The sequence below is a fragment of the Sebastes fasciatus genome, chromosome 12, assembly GCF_043250625.1.
Source record: "Sebastes fasciatus isolate fSebFas1 chromosome 12, fSebFas1.pri, whole genome shotgun sequence".
Lineage (NCBI taxonomy): Eukaryota > Metazoa > Chordata > Actinopteri > Perciformes > Sebastidae > Sebastes > Sebastes fasciatus.
In genome coordinates, this window is record NC_133806.1 from 518684 (window position 1) to 535438 (window position 16755).

The following is a 16755-nucleotide window of genomic DNA, read 5'->3' on the forward strand; positions in this document are numbered from 1 at the left end:
TCCTCTCCTCTCCCATGTCCTCCTCTCCACCTCTCTTGTCTCCGTCCTGTCCTCTCCCATGTCCTCCTCTCCACCTCTCTTGTCTCCGTCCTGTCCTCTCCCATGTCCTCCTCTCTTGTCTCCGTCCTCTCCTCTCCCATGTCCTCCTCTCCACCTCTCTTGTCTCCGTCCTCTCCTCTCCCATGTCCTCCTCTCCACCTCTCTTGTCTCCGTCCTGTCCTCTCCCATGTCCTCCTCTCCACCTCTCTTGTCTCCGTCCTCTCCTCTCCCATGTCCTCCTCTCTTGTCTCCGTCCTCTCCTCTCCCATGTCCTCCTCTCTTGTCTCCGTCCTCTCCTCTCCCATGTCCTCCTCTAGCTGTATGAAGGCCTGAGGCCTCAGGATCTACGGAGGCTGAAGGACATGCTGATAGTGGAGACAGCCGACATGCTGCAGGCTCCTCTCTTCACTGCAGAGGCACTGCTACGTGCCCATGGTACTATTAACCTCTCTCTCACACACACACACACACATGCAGAGTATCTGCCGACAGCGACCTGATGCCTCGTGGTTAAAACAAATACCGTATATCTGCTCCATCCCAGGTTTGATTCTGGCCAGGCACCATTGTTTCTCTGTCTCCCTCCATGTCTCCTCTGTGCATCTACACTGTCACTATCTAATGAAGGCAAACTAAATATAGATACCAGGGCTGTCCATCCATTCAAATATGTAATCACCATTAATCACATGATTGTCTATAGTTAATCGCACATTTTTGAGAGACTAGTGGGTACCCATAGAACCCATTTACATTCACTGATCTGGAGGTCAGAGGTCAAGGGACCCCTTTGGAAATGGACATGACAGTTTTTCCTAACCAGCATTTAGTGTCAGTTTGGAGCGTTATTTAACCTCTTCATGACCAGCTAGTCTGACATGGTTGGTACCGGTGGATTCATCAGGTTCTCTAGTTTACTATGATACCAGGATCTTCAGTGTAGTTTTAAAATGAGCCTTGTACAACCTCCGACGTTGCATTAACACGCGTTAACTTGGACAGCCCTAAAAGATATTTAATAAAATTCAAGGTGATACATAAATCTAGCTTTTTAAACAGAGATATGCTTTCAAAAGTCTGTTTTGTTTTTTACTTTGTACCCTTCATCTCCACAAAGACCATAAGCAAAGCATATTGTGCTGTTTACATTTGTTGGTAAATGTGTGTTAGACTTTATTTGTGTTGGGATTAGAGAGGCTGTATCTCATATAAACTCATAAACTCTCCGCTACACTCCAGTGAGTTCCTGGCAGGGAAAGGGCTCCATGTGAACAGCCTTTGTTATCTAAAAGAATTTCACTTGTATTGCTCTCAGTGGAAAGCGTCACTGTCACATGCTCTAAATGCTATTTTAGTGGGCTTGTTCTTCCCACCAGATATGAGAGGAAAACACCGGTTCTTTGAATTAAAAAACAGTGCTACTTACACAGTTCATATTTACTGTCAATTGTCCTCAACAGAGACTCTCATGCTTGCTTGCTGTTGCAAATGTAGATCTGTAATACCACGGGAAGAGTTGTATCTTCCACATTGTCACATTTTAGTTTATTAGTTTTCTTCCATTCTGTGTGTTTCTGCTCGTTGAGCTCCATCATACATCACTGCCAGGATATATACCTGTTAGCTATACTTGTTTACTTCTAAACAGACGTTAAAGAGGTCGCTTCATCTCCATCCATCACTAATAAGTAATGGCATTGCTGACATAATGTTAGAGTCAAAGTAAAATCACTTCTATTAATGGTTTTCTTTGGAGCAGACAGTCTGTCTGAGCGGGGTAGATTTAATGCCCCGGGAGGAATATAAAGTATGAGATTAAAGTCTGGAGTGACACCGGGTGTAAAACGTTAGTTGCCTTATTAAATCTATTGGTGTGTGAAGTAATGGAAGCTTAAGGTAAAAGCCAAGTTAAACATGTGTAACACATCACAAACAAACCTCATGTACACATCCACACAGCTCATATATATAATATAATATATATAATATAATATATGAAACACACGTGATCCTGTCCAGTCATCAGATCAATATTCCCACCGACACATCGACCAGGAGACATTACCAGACATTAACCCGACCGACACATCGACCAGGAGACATTACCAGACATTAACCCGACCGACACATCGACCAGGAGACATTACCAGACATTAACCCGACCGACAGGCTGAATAAGAGAAAGCCTTTTAACCTGAGGAGAGAGAGTTCATTTCATTCTGACACATTCTTCATGCACACAGACATGTTCCCTGAATTACTCCACTAATGCTGCTTGTAATTTGACTTTTGATTTGATTTGCAGCCTAAAGCACCAATTCTCCAAGAAGCTTCACTTAACTTAGCTAAGATAAGGTGTAAGAGCTTCAAACGTTTAAAAGGACTGATGTGAAGCCTTTGAAAAGCTTTACCCGACTGAATGAAACTGGGTTTAGATTATGTTCGTAGAGGACTTGATCAATACGTCACAGTTTGGGGTTGATTGAGTCGGCTGTTGAGCTGTGTGTGCTACATATTAGACATGAGAAGAGTGACCCCAGATTATATATTTATTCACCTCTATCATGGGAATGCCGTCTGTCTGGTTAACGGGGATGGAACAGTTCAGGATTGTTGTTAATCTGCAGAAGAACTTATTTATCATTACTTTCTAGTGAAAACTTTAACTAATTGTCTTGTTCAGTTTTCTTATCACTCTTCTTGGAGTTTCCTCTTCCCGTCAATCCGTCTGCTCTTCTGACAGTTTGTATTTCCCAGCTCATTTCTTTATATTTAAAACTTAATGTGGAGACTTTTAATTTCAGAGTCCTTTAATGGCCGAGAGCTGGAAGATAGAGTCGCACTCATTGATGAGTTTTAATTGAATGGAGATGGGGGAAACCGTCGCAATATTCATTATCTAAACGAGGCCATTTAGAGTCGGAGGCAGTTGATTGGTGGTGAGACGTGTCCGGAGGCTGATAACGGCCTGATTGCACAGTTGACCCGGTCACGCTCCGGACTTTTAGGAAGGGACTTTTTTGGCAGAGAATATTTGTTCTCAGGCACAGTCCACAAATCATTCAATATTTATAGTGAAGAGCTGTCCAACCTGTGTTTTACTAACGGAGATCCAACAGCTATTCTAGCAGAGGAAACCAGATGGCAGCAGGTGGATGTTGTTGGCTGTTTGGTGGATTCAGCACAGAGCTCACCAACTCTCACCAACATCAGACAGGACGGACTGAACTAAACGTTTCTATGTGAACACATTCTGTGTGGATGAAATGATCATTTAGTTGTTTTCTGTCACATGTTGTCTTTGATGTTCATCCACGCCTACATTCCTGAAGACTTCTGAAATATGATCATAAAATGCTTTAGTTTTTTTACGTTCTGGTGATCAACTCAGTGATTGTAGACTCTAGCAGCTTTGTGTAGTTCTGTTTGCTCATCACATGGTTTCAAAACATCAGTGTTGTTCAAATGAAATGTTGATGGGAGCTTTTGTTCTTTTGACCATTAAAACTTTATGTTTTATAAGCACTGGCCTTTTACTACAATAATGTATCATTCCCTTTTCCCCTCCCTTGACTGCCATTCAAACTCTTCCTCCGTGCCTCATCGTCGTGCTCGTAACTATTATCTTAAAGAGCTCATAGTACCCTACTACCCCACTAGAGCACTGCGCTCACAGAATGCAGGGTTACTTGAGGTTCCTAGAGTCTCCAAACGTAGAATGGGAGCCAGAGCCTTCAGCTATCAAGCTCCTCTTCTCTGGAACCAGCTCCCAGTTTCAGTCCGGGAGGCAGACACCGTCTCTACATTTAAGAGTAGGCTAAAGACTTTCCTCTTTGATAACGCTTATACTTAAGCTGCTATAGGCATAGACTGCCGGGGGACTTCCTATGACACACTGTCATAAGGAACTTCCTATGACACACTGAGCTCCCCTCTCCTTCTGTATATACTCATGTCCCATGTCCATGTTGTTACTAACTTCATTCCTTCCCGGGAGTCCTTGTGCCTCCTTGTCTCGCAGCTAACCGTGGAGCGGGGTCACACCTGGAGTGAGGTCATACCTGGAGCGGGATCACACCAGGGAGTGAGGTTATACCTGGAGCATGGGTACACTTGGAGCAGGGTTTCACCTGGATCTTGGTGGTCTCCGGTATTGTGGCTGCATCTGCTGCCGCGTCGGTGCCTGCTTGACACCAACTGCTACCATCCCTAATTAACTACGTCTGTACGAGGGACTACCAATGCTAACGAGGGATTTCCAACACCTAGTGACAATGTGGCAGCCTGGAGAATAACACTTCTCAATCACTGCCAAAGACATCAAGAGCTCCCAGCAAGCATGCTGATGCTGCAGGAACCAACGCACGGGCATCGATCGCAAGGACATCCCACACCAACACACATGGACGTACTGAGGAGAGATGCTGGACAGTGCTGGCTTTCCGATAGTTGTATTATCACTCTTTCCATCCACCACTATTGGTTTTGTGTTATCAGCCCTACTTGTATTAGTTATTACAGCTGCTAGACTGCTATTGTGGCTGCTTCTATATCTCTCTCTCTCTATCTCTCTCTCTCTCTCTCACTCTATCTATCTGTCCCCCCAGCCGGTCTCGGCAGATGGCCGCCCGCCCTGCGCCCGGTTCTGCTCCAGGTTTCTTCCCAGTAATCGGGGAGTTGTTCCTGGCCACAGTGCGCTTGGTGGATCCTGTTGGGTCTCAAAACTATGGTGTACGGTCATAGACCTGCTCTACATATAAAGCGTCTTGAGATAACTTCTGTTGTGATTTGACGCTATACAAAAATAAATTGATTTGATTTGATTTGATTTATTAGGTTTCTCATCTACTGTGATTCTTCTTCTCTGTTTGGTTCTGCGTTAGCTCTCTCTTTAATGATGTCTTTACTGTTTTTGATCATCAGATTGGGACAGAGAGAAGCTCTTAGAGGCCTGGATGAGCAACGCGGAGGAATGCTGCCAACGCTCAGGGACACAGATGCCCAACCCGCCTCCGAGCGGCTACAACGCCTGGGACACGCTGCCCTCGCCCCGGACGCCACGCACCACTCGCTCCTCCATCACCTCCCCGGACCAAATCAGCCTGGTGCCTGCCGACGACGAGTCTTCTCTGGTGAGGTTCCAAATGTTAACACCAAAGTCATAAAACAAGAGGATAAGGATAATAAAACTGAGATTGGTGTGAAGCTGCACAGTTCACCTTGAACTGGTGAAGTTTAACCTTCAACCTCCTTTTTAGTTTTCATACATTTCAGGTTAAAAAGTTTCAGAAAACTTTAAATGTCAGTTACATTTGAACATAATTTGAGTGAAATCTATGGTTTAACTGAACTCCTAAGTGAAGAGCCATCAGATGAGATTAAAACCTGAGACGAACAGCTCCAGGGAGCAGCAGCACGTTCTCCTGACCAAGAAGCTCCGACAGCAGCGAAGGATAAAACTAGCCTTGAAGCACACACACACTAACGGTAACCGGCAGTGGACCCATAAACACTGTGCTCCAGTGTTTATTTAAATGGAGTCCCTCCGGGGCCACAGATTTACACACAGTGTTTCTGCTGCATTCTTTACATTTGCACCGCCACACCTGTCTCTCTGCATAACGTTGAACTACAGTATTACCAGCTTCATTAGTATTCATGCCAGCGGTCCCCCCCACAAGCATCAACACAAGCAGGACTTCCTCTTCTCCGAGGACAACAAGCGCTTAGTTAATTATGGTGCAAGCTTTGAACATGAGAGAATATAAAATACTTTCAAAAGAAATGTTATTAGTGCATAAAAGTCTACTGTCCACAGGCCCATAAAAAGAGGAAGTAAGCACATCCCATAGCAACCGTCTGCTTCTGAGTCTAACACGGAGGATTAGTAATCAAACTGGAGAGACCTCCAGATGTTGTGTGGAGTCGCCGTGCTGTCTGCTCATCGTTTTCACTCCACAGCTACATATATATATATATATATATATATATATATATATATATATATATATTTTTTTTTATATATACACAGAAACAGGTATCAAATATTGTCTGCAAAGTAAAATTTAAGCACCTTGTAATTTTAACGAAGAGTCATAGACGTGCAAGTGTGCTGTCAAAACCTCATGGAAGGTGTATTTTCCACAGCTGTGCTGCAGGAGGGTCGGCACCCCCCCCACCTCCCCGTTTAACCGCCCTCCCATTATCCTGACCTTGTCCGAGGTTTCCTGATAATTATCAGACATGCTTGACATTGTCCTCAGCGGTCTTCTTTGTGGAGCAGTTGTCAAGATGGAGATGATGCCAGGTAATGTGAGATGTCCTTTACGCTGTTGGCCGTCTCACTATAGCAGACTGCCAGTGAAGGTATCAGGAGTGATAACAATCAGACCGTCCCAGAAGAGGTTAGCAGCAGAGAAAGGCAGAGTCGGCTCTCCTGTCTTCTAATTGGTCTAAAGATCTGTGTTAAACCTTCAGTTTATTTACTGTAACTTTACTGTATGATAACTCATTTAGATCTCAGTGTGTAAACTACTGTAGGGCTGTCCTGTTAGTCAACTAACACTCGTTGATTTAGTCCACTGAGTTGATTTAATGTAGGGATGCACCGATACCGATACCAGTATCGGGTATCTGGTCCGATTCTGTGCTCATGTACTCGTACTCGCAAAACAGCACCGATACAACTTTACGGCAGCGTGACGGGCCGGTGGTGTGCCTGACCCCGCGGGGGTGGTGCGCGCCACATTTTCTTGGAAATCAGTTATTCAGCATTAAAAAACAACACCAATCGATTTACATGGGCGGAGAAAGGATGCGGGCATCGCTTCTTCCACGTGCTAAGTGAACCCGGGGTGAAACTAAGACAACCATCTAGTCGACTAATCAATAAGAGAATGTATTAATGTATGTATTGGAAAGGTTATATGCACATGAATGTTGGAAGGCTGATCTTTTCATTAAGTCCCTGGCGTGCGTGCGTGCGTGCGTGCGTGCGTGCGTGCGTGCGTGCGTGCGTGCGTGCGTGCGTGCGTGCGTGTGTAAATCCATGTGATGACAGACCAGTAATCCGTGAGCTGCATGCTAATGAGAGGTCATCATCTTGGCCTTAAATCCAGAACTACCTTTGTGTTTTAACGTACGACACATGAGCTTATTAAAGGTGTTAAATGTGAGGTTGGCAGAGTTTCTGTTGCCTCCACACGGCTCTCAACATGGCGACGGCTGAGCCGTGGCTCGTCCTTAACGGCGCTGACAGTGCTAACAGAGCTAACGGTGTTAACCTGCTACGCTTCTGCATCGGTGCCGTAGGTCAGGGCGCCGTAGGTCAGGGCGCCGTAGGTCAGGGTGCCGTAGGTCAGGGCGCCGTAGGTCAGGGCGCCGTAGGTCAGGGCGCCGTTATCAGCTGTAGCGCCGTGCAGAGCGGCAGCCGGGAGCTAGCCAGTGGTGCACGCTCACATGCATGAACACGCACTAAAAGCACGCGTAGCCGGCCCGGCGATGTAAACACAGCACGGAGAAGCTCAGATTACAACACACACAGTGTTAATGAGAGAGTGACTTCATTCTCTGCTCAGGTAGACATTACTCCTCTATATCTTTACATAGACAAGAGTTGATGATGATATATTATCGTATAGATCACCTGTAAGGTGTCGTTTTCTGGTCTAGTCTAACCCTAACCCTGTTGAGTATTTAAAGTACTGGCCCAGTAGGACTACTCTCCAGATCAGTGACTTCTGGAAGGCCGTGTGTATTGTCATTCAGAGGGTGATGTAATGATTCTGCTGGAGGCCTTTTGAAGTTACATTAGTTATAAGAGTTATTATTTTACGGCAGACTTTATTGATCTAGACTGAAACTCTTTGTACTCTGGCATTAAGACAGACGATCTCTCTTCTTCTGTGTCACAGTGTGGTATCTGCATGTCTTCCATTTCCGTCTTCGAGGAACCCGTGGACATGTCCTGTGGTCACGAGTTCTGCAGAGCATGCTGGGAAGGGTAAGTCATGTTTTGGTCTGGCCAGCGGATGGGCTCAGGGGTTTCTTTCTGTGTATACCTCATTGCTGTCTGCATTGTGTGTTTGCTTCCTCAGGTTTCTCAATCTAAAGATCCAAGAGGGTGAAGCCCACAACATCTTCTGCCCGGCCTTTGACTGCTACCAGCTGGTGCCTGTGGAGGTCATTGAGAGCGTGGTGTCGAGAGAGATGGACAAGCGCTACCTCCTGTTTGACATCAAGGTAACGAGATGAAACATGGAAACAGAGAGCCGCACTAAACAGCTTTCTTTAACTGGGAGGCTTCTATACTCAATATTATCACCTTCAGAGAGAAAGACCACTCCTGCACTTCAACTTCAATGTAGAGTAAAGACTATATTATAGTATTCTAAGTCTTAGTGACCAATCAAAGCACTTTACAACACTAGTCAGCAGGTATACTTGTGTTCATGATCTTCTCAGATTGTAAAGCCTTTACAGTACTTGGGTTAGGGTTAGCCTTTACTAAGTGAATTAACATCAAGTGGAAGAGGATTGTTTCTCTGATCTCCTCTGGCAGAAACAGATCATGCTTGTGGTAGAGATGAGTGTAACACAGTCACCTTCATCTGTCGACAGGCGTTTGTGGAGAACAATCCGGCGATCCGCTGGTGTCCCCAGGCCGGGTGTGAGAGGGCGGTGAGGCTGAGCACGGGGGGTCCTGGGAGCTCAGCCTCAGACTCTCTGAGCTTTCCTCTCCTCCGGGCTCCGGCTGTAGACTGTGGCAAAGGACACCTCTTCTGCTGGTCAGTAATCACAACCACACCTTCCTGTACTTATCTGTTTTATAGTTTACATTCGGACTTTAAATATTCTAACGTAAGAGTAATGGAGATTATTGTGGAGAACATAACATGTTGTGATCCTTTAGAAGTCAGATAGATTGTTTATTACAATAGACATGTGTTGTGTTGACAGAAAAGCGTCAGTAACATTAGAAGTGTGTTTGTCTATATCTGAGTGTGTCCATACACTTCCTCTAAATGACATATTGTAAACATGTTTAGAAGTTCTCAGGTCTTTTGCTGTGAAATAGAGAAAGTTTAAATTCAGCTGAATCCTCTGTGAGTTTAGTTTCCAGTGAAACTCAGTCACTGGGAGAGACTGGCCGTTTTCAGGGATCCAAGAATCCAAATGGTCAATCCCAATCTCCAACAGAGAGCTCTGCAGCTCGGTGGGGAACCGTCACTCCATCGATCCTTCCTTAATGACAGAGTGGCTCCATGGAAGCCCCTCCAGAGTAAAGAGGGCGTACGACAGCCCGCCTGCAGTTTACCAGAGAGCCGTCTGAGAGCTCAGAGAGGGAGGGAAGAGGTTTCCTGGTGAAAACCAGTTACCACTCTTAAGAAAGGCTGCACGGTTATTTTGATCAATATTGAGATCACGATTATTTATCACGATTATTTATCACCATTATTTATCACCATCATTTATCACCATCATTTATCACCATTATTTATCACCATTATTTATCACCATCATTTATCACCATATTTTATCACCATTATTTATCACCATCATTTATCACCATTATTTATCACCATTATTTATCACCATCATTTATCACGATTATTTATCACCATTATTTATCACCATCATTTATCACCATCATTTATCACCATATTTTATCACCATTATTTATCACCATCATTTATCACCATTATTTATCACCATTATTTATCACCATCATTTATCCCCATTATTTATCACCATTATTTATCACCATTATTTATCCCCATTATTTATCACCATTATTTATCACCATTATTTATCCCCATTATTTATCACCATTATTTATCACCATTATTTATCCCCATTATTTATCACCATCATTTATCACCATTATTTATCCCCATTATTTATCACCATCATTTATCACCATCATTTATCACCATTATTTATCACCATTATTTATCACCATCATTTATCACCATTATTTATCACCATTATTTATCACCATTATTTATCACCATCATTTATCCCCATTATTTATCACCATTATTTATCACCATTATTTATCACCATTATTTATCCCCATTATTTATCACCATCATTTATCACCATTATTTATCACCATCATTTATCCCCATTATTTATCACCATTATTTATCACCATTATTTATCCCCATTATTTATCACCATTATTTATCACCATTATTTATCCCCATTATTTATCACCATTATTTATCACCATTCTTTATCCCCATTATTTATCACCATTATTTATCACCATTATTTATCCCCATTATTTATCACCATCATTTATCACCATTATTTATCCCCATTATTTATCACCATCATTTATCACCATCATTTATCACCATTATTTATCACCATCATTTATCCCCATTATTTATCACCATCATTTATCCCCATTATTTATCACCATCATTTATCCCCATTATTTATCACCATCATTTATCACCATTATTTATCACCATCATTTATCACCATCATTTATCACCATTATTTATCACCATCATTTATCACCATTATTTATCACCATTATTTATCAGGACTATTCAGTCATTCTGGGGACAAAATATTAGTATTTCACTTTCAGATTGAAATAAACAGAGCGCTGCTTTCACTTCCATGTTGTGCTACATTCCTGCTAATGTACAAATCCTTGCATCCAATAAGATTTAAAATAAGATTTAAAATAAGGTTCTTCTTCACCTGATTAAGGGCATTTTCGTTAAATTTCGTATTTATTTCGTTAAATACTGTGAAAGTATCGAAACGCTCAATCCACAGAGAAATACACAGCCCGTATTCAGAAACTCTGCGTTTGAAACAAGCTGTCAGGATTTCTTTCCATTTATGATGTCACAAATATACAGTATTTAACCCTTTACACAGATTTAAACGTAAACATTCAAAATGTGTCCCAGTTTATTTCCTGTTGAAGTGTATGTGAATAACATCAGCTGACAGGAAGTAAACATGGACCCAAGCTGTTGCCTAGCAACGCAACTCTGTTGCAATTTCGTCGCAATTCCATTGAAATGCACCAAAACGGAGCGTTTCAGACAGACGGTGAATACAGGTATATTCAGACAGACGGTGAATACAGGTATATTCAGACAGACGGTGAATACAGGTATATTCAGACAGACGGTGAATACAGGTATATTCAGACAGACAGACAGGTGAATACAGGTATATTCAGACAGACGGTGAATACAGGTATATTCAGACAGAAGGTGAATACAGGTATATTCAGACAGACAGGTGAATACAGGTATATTCAGACAGACGGTGAATACAGGTATATACAGATAGACAGGGTGAATACAGGTATATTCAGACAGACAGACAGGTGAATACAGGTATATACAGATAGACAGGATGAATACAGGTATATTCAGACAGACAGGTGAATACAGGTATATTCAGACAGACAGACAGGTGAATACAGGTATATTCAGACAGACGGTGAATACAGGTATATTCAGACAGACGGTGAATACAGGTATATACAGACAGACAGACAGGTGAATACAGGTATATACAGATAGACAGGATGAATACAGGTATATTCAGACAGACAGGTGAATACAGGTATATTCAGACAGACAGACAGGTGAATACAGGTATATTCAGACAGACGGTGAATACAGGTATATTCAGACAGACAGACAGGTGAATACAGGTATATTCAGACAGACGGTGAATACAGGTATATACAGATAGACAGGGTGAATACAGGTATATTCAGATAGACAGGGTGAATACAGGTATATTCAGACAGACGGTGAATACAGGTATATTCAGACAGACAGACAGGTGAATACAGGTATATTCAGACAGACGGTGAATACAGGTATATTCAGACAGACAGACAGGTGAATACAGGTATATTCAGACAGACAGGATGAATACAGGTATATTCAGACAGACAGAGGATGAATACAGGTATATTCAGACAGACAGACAGGTGAATACAGGTATATTCAGACAGAGGATGAATACAGGTATATTCAGACAGACAGAGGGTGAATACAGGTATATTCAGACAGACAGAGGATGAATACAGGTATATTCAGACAGACAGAGGATGAATACAGGTATATTCAGACAGACAGACAGACGGTGAATACAGGTATATTCAGACAGACGGACAGGTGAATACAGGTATATTCAGACAGACAGACAGGTGAATACAGGTATATTCAGACAGACGGTGAATACAGGTATATTCAGACAGACAGGATGAATACAGATATATTCAGACAGACAGAGGGTGAATACAGGTATATTCAGACAGACAGGATGAATACAGGTATATTCAGACAGACAGGATGAATACAGGTATATTCAGACAGACAGGATGAATACAGGTATATTCAGACAGACAGAGGATGAATACAGGTATATTCAGACAGACAGAGGGTGAATACAGGTATATTCAGACAGACAGACAGGTGAATACAGGTATATTCAGATAGACAGGATGAATACAGGTATATTCAGACAGACAGGGTGAATACAGGTATATTCAGACAGACAGACAGGTGAATACAGGTATATTCAGATAGACAGGATGAATACAGGTATATTCAGACAGACGGTGAATACAGGTATATTCAGACAGACGGTGAATACAGGTATATTCAGACAGACGGTGAATACAGGTATATACAGATAGACAGGGTGAATACAGGTATATTCAGATAGACGGTGAATACAGGTATATTCAGATAGACAGGGTGAAGACAGGTATATTCAGACAGACAGGGTGAATACAGGTATATTCAGATAGACAGGGTGAATACAGGTATATTCAGATAGACAGGGTGAATACAGGTATATTCAGATAGACAGGGTGAATACAGGTATATTCAGACAGACGGTGAATACAGGTATATACAGATAGACAGGGTGAAGACAGGTATATTCAGACAGACGGTGAATACAGGTATATTCAGACAGACGGTGAATACAGGTATATTCAGACAGACGGTGAATACAGGTATATTCAGACAGACGGTGAATACAGGTATATACAGATAGACAGGGTGAATACAGGTATATTCAGACAGACTGTGAATACAGGTATATTCAGACAGGCGGTGAATACAGGTATATTCAGACAGACAGACAGGTGAATACAGGTATATTCAGACAGACAGACAGACAGGTGAATACAGGTATATTCAGACAGACAGAGGATGAATACAGGTATATTCAGACAGACAGACAGGTGAATACAGGTATATTCAGATAGACAGGGTGAATACAGGTATATTCAGACAGACGGTGAATACAGGTATATTCAGACAGACAGACAGGTGAATACAGGTATATTCAGACAGACAGACAGGTGAATACAGGTATATTCAGACAGACAGAGGATGAATACAGGTATATTCAGACAGACAGGTGAATACAGGTATATTCAGACAGACGGTGAATACAGGTATATTCAGACAGACAGACAGGTGAATACAGGTATATTCAGACAGACAGACGGTGAATACAGGTATATTCAGACAGACGGTGAATACAGGTATATTCAGACAGACAGACAGGTGAATACAGGTATATTCAGACAGACAGAGGATGAATACAGGTATATTCAGACAGACAGACAGGTGAATACAGGTATATTCAGACAGACAGACAGGTGAATACAGGTATATTCAGACAGACAGGATGAATACATGTATATTCAGACAGACAGAGGATGAATACAGGTATATTCAGACAGACAGACGGTGAATACAGGTATATTCAGACAGACAGAGGATGAATACAGGTATATTCAGACAGACAGGATGAATACAGGTATATTCAGACAGACAGGGTGAATACAGGTATATTCAGACAGACAGAGGATGAATACAGGTATATTCAGACAGACAGAGGATGAATACAGGTATATTCAGACAGACAGACAGAGGATGAATACAGGTATATTCAGACAGACAGGTGAATACAAGTATATTCAGACAGACAGGATGAATACATGTATATTCAGACAGACAGAGGATGAATACAGGTATATTCAGACAGACAGAGGATGAATACAGGTATATTCAGACAGACAGACGGTGAATACAGATATATTCAGACAGACAGAGGATGAATACAGGTATATTCAGACAGACAGAGGGTGAATACAGGTATATTCAGACAGACAGAGGATGAATACAGGTATATTCAGACAGACAGGTGAATACAGGTATATTCAGACAGACAGGATGAATACATGTATATTCAGACAGACAGAGGATGAATACAGGTATATTCAGACAGACAGAGGATGAATACAGGTATATTCAGACAGACAGACGGTGAATACAGGTATATTCAGACAGACAGAGGATGAATACAGGTATATTCAGACAGACAGACGGGTGAATACAGGTATATTCAGACAGACATACAGGTGAATACAGGTATATTCAGACAGACAGACAGGTGAATACAGGTATATTCAGACAGACAGAGGATGAATACAGGTATATTCAGATAGACAGGGTGAATACAGGTATATTCAGACAGACAGACGGTGAATACAGGTATATTCAGACAGACAGAGGATGAATACAGGTATATTCAGACAGACAGAGGATGAATACAGGTATATTCAGACAGACAGACGGGTGAATACAGGTATATTCAGACAGACATACAGGTATATTCAGACAGACAGACAGACAGGTGAATACAGGTATATTCAGATAGACAGGGTGAATACAGGTATATTCAGACAGACAGACAGACAGGTGAATACAGGTATATTCAGATAGACAGGTGAATACAGGTATATTCAGATAGACAGGATGAATACAGGTATATTCAGACAGACAGACAGACAGGTGAATACAGGTATATTCAGATAGACAGGATGAATACAGGTATATTCAGATAGACAGGGTGAATACAGGTATATTCAGACAGACGGTGAATACAGGTATATTCAGACAGACAGACAGGTGAATACAGGTATATACAGATAGACAGGATGAATACAGGTATATTCAGACAGACGGTGAATACAGGTATATTCAGACAGACAGACAGGTGAATACAGGTATATACAGATAGACAGGGTGAATACAGGTATATTCAGATAGACAGGGTGAATACAGGTATATACAGATAGACAGGGTGAAGACAGGTATATTCAGACTGACAGAGGGTGAATACAGGTATATTCAGACAGACGGTGAATACAGGTATATTCAGACAGACGGTGAATACAGGTATATTCAGACAGACGGTGAATACAGGTATATACAGATAGACAGGTTGAATACAGGTATATTCAGACAGACAGTGAATACAGGTATATTCAGACAGGCGGTGAATACAGGTATATACAGATAGACAGGGTGAATACAGGTATATTCAGACAGACAGACAGGTGAATACAGGTATATTCAGACAGACAGAGGATGAATACAGGTATATTCAGACAGACAGACAGGTGAATACAGGTATATTCAGACAGACAGACGGTGAATACAGGTATATTCAGACAGACGGTGAATACAGGTATATTCAGACAGACAGACAGGTGAATACAGGTATATTCAGACAGACAGACAGGTGAATACAGGTATATTCAGACAGACAGGATGAATACAGGTATATTCAGACAGACAGACAGGTGAATACAGGTATATTCAGATAGACAGGATGAATACAGGTATATTCAGACAGACGGTGAATACAGGTATATACAGATAGACAGGGTGAATACAGGTATATTCAGATAGACAGGGTGAATACAGGTATATTCAGACAGACGGTGAATACAGGTATATTCAGACAGACGGTGAATACAGGTATATTCAGACAGACAGAGGATGAATACAGGTATATTCAGACAGACAGACGGTGAATACAGGTATATTCAGACAGACAGACAGGTGAATACAGGTATATTCAGACAGACAGACAGGTGAATACAGGTATATTCAGACAGACAGGATGAATACAGGTATATTCAGACAGACAGAGGATGAATACAGGTATATTCAGACAGACAGACGGTGAATACAGGTATATTCAGACAGACAGACAGGTGAATACAGGTATATTCAGACAGACAGACAGGTGAATACAGGTATATTCAGACAGACAGAGGATGAATACAGGTATATTCAGACAGACAGAGGATGAATACAGGTATATTCAGACAGACAGACAGGTGAATACAGGTATATTCAGACAGACAGACAGGTGAATACAGGTATATTCAGACAGACAGAGGATGAATACAGGTATATTCAGACAGCCGGTGAATACAGGTATATTCAGACAGACGGTGAATACAGGTATATTCAGACAGACGGTGAATACAGGTATATTCAGACAGCCGGTGAATACAGGTATATACAGATAGACAGGGTGAATACAGGTATATTCAGATAGACAGGTTGAATACAGGTATATTCAGACAGACGGTGAATACAGGTATATTCAGACAGACAGACAGGTGAATACAGGTATATTCAGACAGACAGACAGACAGGTGAATACAGGTATATTCAGACAGACAGACAGGTGAATACAGGTATATTCAGACAGACAGGATGAATACAGGTATATTCAGACAGACAGAGGATGAATACAGGTATATTCAGACAGAGACAGGTGAATACAGGTATATTCAGACAGACAGGATGAATACAGGTATATTCAGACAGACAGAGGATGAAT

At 41.9% G+C, this 16755-nt stretch overlaps 1 protein-coding gene across 2 annotated transcripts in view; it reads left to right on the top strand.

Annotated features, from left to right (window-relative positions):
• Positions 1-16755, top strand: part of LOC141778300 (ankyrin repeat and IBR domain-containing protein 1-like) — a 66651-nt gene that overhangs the window by 14310 nt on the left and 35586 nt on the right. For both annotated transcript variants that reach the window (XM_074652483.1, XM_074652482.1), the window contains exons 5-9: positions 357-474; positions 4963-5171; positions 7953-8041; positions 8136-8280; positions 8659-8825. In XM_074652483.1, coding sequence (XP_074508584.1) covers positions 357-474; positions 4963-5171; positions 7953-8041; positions 8136-8280; positions 8659-8825 — 728 coding nt within the window. The remainder of the gene's footprint in view (positions 1-356; positions 475-4962; positions 5172-7952; positions 8042-8135; positions 8281-8658; positions 8826-16755) is intronic.